This window comes from Sinocyclocheilus anshuiensis, unplaced genomic scaffold, assembly GCF_001515605.1.
Source record: "Sinocyclocheilus anshuiensis isolate Anshui unplaced genomic scaffold, SAMN03320099.WGS_v1.1 scaffold784, whole genome shotgun sequence".
Taxonomy (NCBI): Eukaryota; Metazoa; Chordata; class Actinopteri; order Cypriniformes; family Cyprinidae; genus Sinocyclocheilus; species Sinocyclocheilus anshuiensis.
In genome coordinates, this window is record NW_015554160.1 from 374,948 (window position 1) to 384,166 (window position 9,219).

The window sequence follows — 9,219 nt, forward strand, 5'->3', positions numbered from 1 at the left end:
TGTGTGACTGAAAAGAAGCGGTTTCATTCATGACAGACAGCTGCTCTCTTTAGGTCAATGGCAGCGCGAACGAAGATTTAAATGTTCAAATCACACCGGTGTGATCGTACGCTGCACGGACGAACCAAGTGATCACAACATTGATTGCACACGTCAGAGGTTGAGGAATGAAACGGACGAATCAATGTAATTTAGGAATAGAATCACGTTGGTGTTTGAATCGCGTTCGCGATCTTTAACGATCTATTAAATTAAAGTGCTTCCTCATGTTGGTGGTGACACCTCTCTTGCAACATGTTTAGCTATCACAGATATTATACTTAGCGTTTTTGGCTTCTGATCGCAAATGTAGCCAAACTTTGGAGTGCTTAGATTAGCGTGCAAGGTCCTGGCAGATCGCTAGGTCGGGTCCTCACAGATGAAGAAAAAAAGCGCATAGGAATCGATACGTGGAATCGAAATTTTAATTTGACAACAAGTATCCGATTCCTGACCTTAAGTATCCGATTCTGGAATCGGAATCGATTTTCAGTTCCCAACCCTACCTCTTATATGTCAAAACATCAAGGGAATTTTGATTTCTCAGTTCATGACCCCTTTAAGTAAACACACTAAAACACACTGGAAACCACCCAGAACACCTTATATGGTGACAGCATAAATTTTTTACAGAAATATGTGTATTTAATTATAGTGGATTTGAGGATGTAGAATGATTTGATGTGCTGTTTGTACCTCTTCACCACAAAAGATTTCTTTTTTTGGCTTAAGAGTGTATATGTGATATTTACAGGTCTTTGATGTACAGTGAAGCTAACAGGAGAGAGACGTTCACATCCTGGCCTCATACTGGCTACAGGTGGGCTCAGCCTGATCCCATGGCCCAGGCAGGCTTTTATCACCAGGTTTGTGTCATTGCCATGGCAAGGATTCTTTTCAAATTTCACTGTCACCTTTAAATTTCGCCCTGCTCAGGTCCTCTTCGTTTTGCTTTTCGTGTGGTATGTATTATTTTTGGTTTCTTTTCTCACTGTTTGAATGATTCCTCTTGATGGTCACTGACTGTTTGTATCACTATTGAAAGTGAAATCATTTTGAGCACAGACCTGAAACTGGGTCAACAAGAATGAACGAATTGTAATTTCGAATTGTTCAGACTATATAAACAACAGAGATAAATCCAGGACAGTACCGTCGGTTAATGTTTGAGGTGTCTATTATGAGTTCAAAGATCATTTTATGAACGTTTCGCTTTCGGTTTTATTGTAAAATCAAGGAATTCCCGATGATGCGCTGGTACATGATGTATTGTCTTTATTCGAGTCACCATGCATGCCAAGGAGGGTTGAGCTGTGCTGGTAACCAAAGAGACCACACTACTTCTCTCACCCATGTTCCCTGTTGTCATGCCAACCGATCGAAGTGAAGGGAGAACAGTGCCTCTGTGTTGTGGATGAAAGGGTGATGCCACAGTAAAGGGACATTCTGTTAGTTTAAGAAATAGAGCAAAATGGGAAAACGTGATTAATTATGAACTGATGTTTCTTTAAGGGTTATATATGTTATACCAGATGTGTAACTGGTATTTTTCTGGATTCAGTTTTTTTTCTGTTTTAATATTTCTAGACTGTTTTAATGGTCAAACTAAATTGTATTTAACTTAATAAGTCTAATTAATTGAAATCATGAAACTTACCATATTAAACTGCAATTTATTAAACATTTTATAAAAATTAAATTAAGGCACTGTGACTTTTTTTTTTTTTCTCAAATTCAGGTTTATTTTTTACCAAATTCTGTTTTCCGTTAATTTTCTGTATTCCATTTTAATGATTTCATTAAATATTAATAATCAAAAACATCTCTAATTAATATATTTTATATAAAAAATATTTATTTTATTTATTTATTTATTTTCCCCCCCAGAAGTACTGTGTTGTGTATTTAAATTTTTTCTGCTAAATAAATTCTGGTAAATAACTTTTCTGGTAAATATTCCTTTAAAAATAATGTTTTAATAATAATTTTATTAGTAGTAGTAGTACTATCATTACATTAAGTAATATTTCTGTCACGGTTTCTTTAAGTTAAACCAAACATTTATTTTGATGGGTTGAAGACCATTAAGTTTCTCTGTTTATATGATATGACAGTAGTTTTTCTCAAAAGAAATGGTAAAATGCTCATAAAGTAACTCTCAGAGCAGTTCTAAAGATTGTTCATGTTTTCATGTAGGCTACTCATATATTGAGACAGCAGAGACTGAAAACACCCCAAGTGTCACACGTGCTTCAGTATGTGTGTAGTTCATTCACACAGAGACAAGCAGAACATGCAGGATTCATATTTAAATGGTATTTTTGCCGCTTAAGATTCACAGCCACTTGTTTATACAGTACCGCCGCTCCCTAAACGCAGAGTACACAGTTTGCGTAGAGCACCAACTCCCAGGGGGGCACCATCCCAGTTGCTCCAAAAAAAAAAAGTTTGTTCTATATTAATATTAACACATACATAAATAAAAAAATAGAAACATGAACATCTATTTATATAATTATATATGGAAAAACAAATGCATTTTACGGTGAACGCAGGCAGTAGGCTATAATAGCACACGTGACGCGCCATTCCCGCATCCGCGCCCGCTCGCACCTCACCTCACCTCACCTCATGTTTGCGGCTGACTGCAAATGATCATAACTGATAGACAGCTCAGAGAAAATAAAAAAATAAAAAGCCCAAGATGAAGCCCGTGCATTACTTTCAGGTAACTTAGCCTACGTTCATAATCCTGTGAAACCTTTTTGGCTGCTGATGTTAATAACGTTTTTAATGTCGGTAATAATTTCACCAACAACACATCTGCCTTAATATTGTAGTTTCCATGACTTAAAATGCATTATATAAAAACAATGAGGCAATAATGATTGTTTAATTAATAATAATCATCATGGTTTAATTGAATAACACTGTTAAAATACATAATGTAATACAAAATAAACTATTTATGTACATTACATTATTACATATGCCTGCAAAAGGTGCCAAAGGCCTGGTAATTGCTGTTGTTACACTTACAGGACGATCAAATCCTTAATATTGACCAAACATTTAATTCAAATATCCACTTAATCTTTCATTTTTGGCCTTTGCGATAGAAATGCTACAGCCTCTATAATTTCCTCAACAAAAACATGTGGACATCACAACCTTTACAAAAATTAACAATGGTTTTATTGTAGTAAAACTGCTTAATTTTCTTTTGTGTGATTTCGGAATGCTTGAGACTATAAAATCAATCAGACAACTGTATTAATAAAATCATAGCCATAGGTAGGCTTCCTGTCTAGAGCTTCAATTATAATTTATAAATACAATTTAATTACTTTTTTTTTTACTTTTATATTTTATTAAAGTTCTATTTTGACCCCTATAGTAGATGTTTTTTTTTTACTTCCGTAATATTTGAGGGAGGGGCACAACAATACAATTCTGCTTAGGGCACCCATTTGGCCAGCAGCAGCCCTGAGTTTATATCACATTTTGATTTAAGTGTACTGACCTACTTTTGATGTATCCATCTAAATTTTGCAAATTCTGTTACATTCCACTTTATACAGTAAATTAAATTTTTATGACTGGATTCCGTCCATGTTTTCCGTGTCACGGAAATCATAGGGCCCTACATGCTGAAGAGCAGATCAGATTTGCAGTTTTCTTAGGTTATATTCAAAATGTCACAACATGTTTCCAAAGCACTCATTTCGGTGCTATAATGTGTCATCTTTGTCCCCTTGTATTAGGTCTTTGAATGTCTTTTTGCACTATAGATGACGCTAACAACTCTGTCTTCTTCCTTCTAGCCTGCATCCACAGGTGATGACCGGGCCATGTGCTTCACCTGCAGTGTGTGTTTAGTGTGCTGGGAACCTACAGATGAGCCCTGGTGAGAAGCACCCCACTAAAACACAACCGCAATGTCTCACTCACTCAAACATAAACCATAACAATGACCTACAAAAGAGCTGAGGAAACTCCTCCCTGTGACCATCCTAATAATACCTTTTTAGGTCCGAGCATGAGCGCCATTCGCCCAACTGTCCATTTGTGAAAGGGGAGCACACCCAAAACGTTCCGCTATCCGTCACTTTGGCCACCAGCCCAGCTCAGTTTCCCAGTGCAGATGGTTCGGATAAAATCGTGTGCTATGGGTTCGGAAGCTGCCCACATTTCCTTGCTACGGCAACCAAAAGGGGGAAGATTTGCATCTGGGATGTTTCAAAGCTTATGAAGGTTTGTTGTTCATCCCTTATGTTAATTTCTAAAGTGGATGAGAATGGCGCAGTACACCTAAACCTCCATGTTTTTCTCACCTGTGCAGGTGCATTTAAAGTTTGAGGTGAACCCATATGACCCAGCCATCCTGAGGCAGCTGATCCTGTCCGGCAGCGAGCAGCAGAGTCTCACGGGCACAGAATCACGAAGGCCCACACTCTCCTGGCTAGAAGAGGCCACCTGCTGCTCTGACTTACCCAAACTAGAGGGAGACAGGTTTTAAACCTACATATACATACCTAAGTTTTTTTTAAGATGTCTTACTCTGTTGTTGTGTTTATTGAACATGTCCTGTGTTTTTGTACCTAGTGATGACCAGATAGAGGACTCGGACAGCGAAGAGCATTCCAGATCAGAGTCGGTCACAGGTAAAAGCACTTGGACATTGGTTTTCATGTATTAACAATGTTTTTTCAACATACTGTATCTGCACTCAATGTTGTCACCAAACACCCTATTTATTGTTTTCCTGCTTTCCATTTGTGTAGGCCCACTGGGTCAGAAAGAGACAATGGAGGTGAGTTTGGGAGTCACAGCTCTCAGTGTCCTACAGCAGCCTGAGAAGTTGCAGTGGGAGGTGGTGGCCAGTGTGCTGGAGGACACAGTTAAAGACCTGGAGGAGCTGGGGGCCAACACTCCGCACTCACTGGGCCCCCTAAAAGCCGACAAGGCTAAGGAGAGGCTGGCCGAGCACCACAACATTCCTTTCCCCTGCCTGCTGGCCGGAGGACTGCTAAGCTACCGGTCAGCAGCTAGTTCTCCACTAGGTCCACCTCCGTCTCGGCGCTCCATGGATAGCCCAGTAAGGACTGCTGCCTCTGAGGGGCTTGCACCGGACCAGGGTCCCATGGAGATCGAGTCCTGTAATCCCCCCACAGACCTGGGCTCCCCGAACCTACCACCAGCCGCCCCTGTGCAAAGGACTATGCCTGTACTACTCCTGTACAGCATCAAGGAAGCAGATGAGAAGTCTTCAGGGAAGGTGTTCACCCAGATGAACAACCTGATGAGCAAAGGGCTTCACGAGGAGGGCTTTACTGTCCCGCAGATTATCGAGATGGAGTTTGACTCTCACGAGCAGCTGTTGCTGCAGGACCCTCCCATCACGTACATCCAGCAGTTTGCGGATGCGGCGGCTGGGCTCGGACCTTTGGACGGGGAAAAGTGGAGCTCTCTGGCTCCACGGCCGGGTTCTCTGGTGCAGTGCTTGCGGTTGCCAAAAGCTTTGGAGGAAGAGAACCTGTACGTTGATTCCATCACGCCCTGCAGTGATGGATTACACTTGTTAGTCAGTCTTCAGCCGTGCTCCGTAGAGTCCCTTAGCGCTATCAATCAGGTGGAGGTGTTAAATACCCTCAACCGTCTGCACTCGGCTCTCTGTGGCCATCGCAAAGGACAGACACTGGCCAATGGCCATGACGCCCACTCGGGCACCTCTCCTCCACAGACCCCTCTCATCCTGCCCCCTCATGACCAGCAACAGCCCCATACTTCCAGACCTCTAGGGGGCAGTGGTGGCGGCGGATACCTTGCGCTCTACAAGTTGAATTACTCCACCCGTATCGTGACCCTGGAGGAGGAACCGGTGAAGGTCCAGCAGATTCGTGACCCACGGGATGCCGTCACGTCTCTCCTCGTCCTGCCGCCAGATGTGCTGGATGGCAGAGAAGATGACGGAGAGGAAACTTCAGAGGAGTCTACACCTTCAGGGCTCAAAAATGGCATGGGGATGGTTGCGTCTGCAGTGACAGCGGGCCCAAGCATAGGAACTGCCATTGGGAAGGAAAAGAGAGGAGAGGTGGCTGGACTTGGACACCTGGTGGTGACTACGCAGGCAGGTTACATCATGATTCTAGACTTGTCCACCCTTGAGGTGATGGCCAAGGTGGAGCCACCCAAGAAAGAGGGAACAGAAGAGGTGGATCCCTTCGTCTCTGTTACCTACTGCTCAGGCACCGACCGGCTATGTGCCTGCACAAAAGGTAAGCAACTCAGATGCTTTATAACGTTCTTCTTCATGTCTTGTTCACTAACAAGGGCATATGAGGTGTGGAAGTTCACTGTTTCTTTCAGTTTAGCTTGCTACCCACACATACCTCATTGCCATGATAACCAATAAGGTTCTCATTAACCGTAGTGAGCTCAGCCGACTCTCAAACAGGGCTGAAACTCTCAAACCGTTTTGCTTACATTCATGAGAAGTGACCTTGGTGAGTCAAGGGTTGAGTGAATTGTTTGTCCACCGTACTGGTTTTATAATATGTATTGCTCTTTTGATTGGCTGAATTAAACAATTCATTACAGTTTATGAATCTGTTGCAGTGGTCTATTAATGCCTGCTTTGCTATTGTGTGTTTTTGAGTATGCATAAATGTAATTTATTCCTATGATGGCAAAGCTGGATTTTCAGCAGCCATTACCCCTGTCTTCAGTGTCACATGATCATTCAGAACTCATTCTAATATGCTGACTTGCTGCTCAAGACGAATTTCTTATCACATCTGTGCATGTATTAGAATAAGGGAGAATAGGGGACTTCCATCCCTGCCTTTCACTTTTGGTTTTCTTGCTGTCCGTCACTGTATTAATGAGTAGTTTGATTAAGACTAAAATTACTGTTACTATAAGTAGGAATGGGTACCGAAACTCAGTATTTAATCGGTACCGGGGCTAAATTATGAAAGACCGGAGTATCGATAAGCTCTGACGTTAACGGTTCTGCTATCGGTACTGGAGAAATTAATAAAACATTAATTTTCATTTTTGTTATTAAACTAACCCTTTAATATGCATATGAATAAATAAATTGTGTGGTTTGTTGAAGAGGTGTGCCAGTACTTTTTTTTAAAGGTATCTGACTGTTTAGTGTTCACCTGATGGGTGATAAAACAGGCAAAAAAAAGTCTCCAACTCTCATTGAAGGAGGTAACTAATTAATATATAGAATATTCAGAATATCATAGATACTCTATTGACTTGGCTTGTGACCAGAATATCGTCTTAAGAATTTTTGCACAAGAAAACCCCATTTTCTCCTGAAAATGTAGAAAGTGTAATACTTTCTAGTTTAGATGGATATTTTTACTTGCAGTAAACATGGTACATGCAGTTATGTTATTCATGGTTTACTATAAAAAGCTTGAGCACTTGGTCACATAAGTTTTTTTTTCCCCTATATGAAGGTGGAGAGCTTCATTTCCTTCAAATTGGAGGTGTGTGTGATGATATCGATGACGCCGACATTTTTGTCGACGGCCCCCTGTCTAATAGGGCAGAGCAACTACTGGACGGAGCAAAACCCACATCAAATCCTTCGAGCCCAGGTATCACAGGTGAGTGACACATGGAAGCATATTAAACGTGTGTGTTTGTCTGTCCAACATAGTGCAGGAGGTTCAGATAGTTTATTTAATTTGCCCCTTCAGCTACCTCACATCAGAAATCGGCCTTAAGAAATCAATTTGTCCTGTTGAATTGAAATTTGTCTGTTTAAAACAGCTGATGCACAGTGTGCTTTCAGGAAAATTTTCCTCTGTGTTGTTCTTTGTTCATTGTCATCTGATGTTGTATTTCTCTCTCTGTGTAAATCACATTATCAGTAAAATGATGGTTTGCCTCATACCCGTGGAAATGTTCAGTATAGTAAGCTGTGTGTCTTTTGGCAGGAGTTGACCTCCTGGTGGACCAGCCATTGACCGTAGAGACACTTTCTTCTCTGGTGGAACTAACACGTTTTGAAACACTGACGCCACGATTCTCCGCAACAGTGCCCCCTTGCTGGGTGGAGGTGCAGCAGGAACAGCAACAAAGGCGGCATCCACAACACCTCCACCAGCAGCACCACGGCGACGCTGCGCAACACACACGCACTTGGAAGCTACAGAGCGACAGGTGTGCATTCACAAACAACCTACACTCTCCCTCATACAACATGCACCTGCCCTCAAAGTACTTTTTTGACCTTAAAACACATGATTATGTATGTATGAAATAGGGATGTTTATTTTAACCGGTTAATCGACCGTAAGAATTTTGACCGATTAATACAATCAGTTAAACAGTTTAAAAGTCATTTAATTATTTATTTTTTCCGTAATTTATCAAAATATTTAAAAAGGTTTGCTGCATGGTTAAAATACGCTACGCGTTTAAAAAAATTGTTTTTAGGGGGAAAAAAAACATAAGTCGCGTATAAGTCGCATTTTATTATTTCATTCAGAAATAGGCCTAATGCCGACGTGAAATGTTTACAAGCATTATAATAAACACTGTAAACATAGCTAGGCTATTTTAGTTCCCCTCACTCCACAACAAATCCTTTCAATTAACAGTATTTAGAAAAGAGCAAGAATTAAAAATATAAGAAGCTATATAAATGACAAGCCAAAATGCATTAATTTAGGCTAAATTTAAAATAATCTTGTCGGTTAACAGTTAACAATCGGTTAACGAGCGTCGGTTGTCGGTTAGAAATAATAACCGAAATGAACATCCCTAATATGAAAGCATGTGTAGTTAAAATCAGACGCGCACATTTATGTGTACAACAGTTGTTTCTGGTCCTCAGATCTGTTTGGCTCAGATGTCTTTCCAGCCATGTGTTATTCTACCAATATCCCACACACACATATGCATAAAATATAAATATTTAATTTAAAATAAAAATTATGTTTCTGTAGACATTTCCCCCCCTTTTTTGCATGTAATGTGTAATATATCTCTCTCTTAGCTCCAGCTGGGATGAGCACGTGTTCGAGCTGGTCTTACCCAAAGCCTGCATGGTTGGACATGTGGACTTCAAGTTTGTGCTAAACAGCAGTATTACTAACATCCCACAAATCCAGGTCACACTGCTGAAGAACAAAGCACCAGGCCTGGGCAAAG

At 40.9% G+C, this 9,219-nt stretch overlaps 1 protein-coding gene across 1 annotated transcript in view; it reads left to right on the forward strand.

The window, feature by feature from the left end:
* LOC107670830 (baculoviral IAP repeat-containing protein 6-like) overlaps positions 1-9,219 on the forward strand; it is a 104,332-nt gene that overhangs the window by 18,029 nt on the left and 77,084 nt on the right. The window contains exons 5-12 of the mRNA XM_016463599.1: positions 794-905; positions 3,864-3,946; positions 4,071-4,293; positions 4,382-4,551; positions 4,645-4,703; positions 4,824-6,317; positions 7,518-7,667; positions 8,001-8,226. Of these exons, the coding sequence (XP_016319085.1) occupies positions 794-905; positions 3,864-3,946; positions 4,071-4,293; positions 4,382-4,551; positions 4,645-4,703; positions 4,824-6,317; positions 7,518-7,667; positions 8,001-8,226 (2,517 nt within the window). The remainder of the gene's footprint in view (positions 1-793; positions 906-3,863; positions 3,947-4,070; positions 4,294-4,381; positions 4,552-4,644; positions 4,704-4,823; positions 6,318-7,517; positions 7,668-8,000; positions 8,227-9,219) is intronic.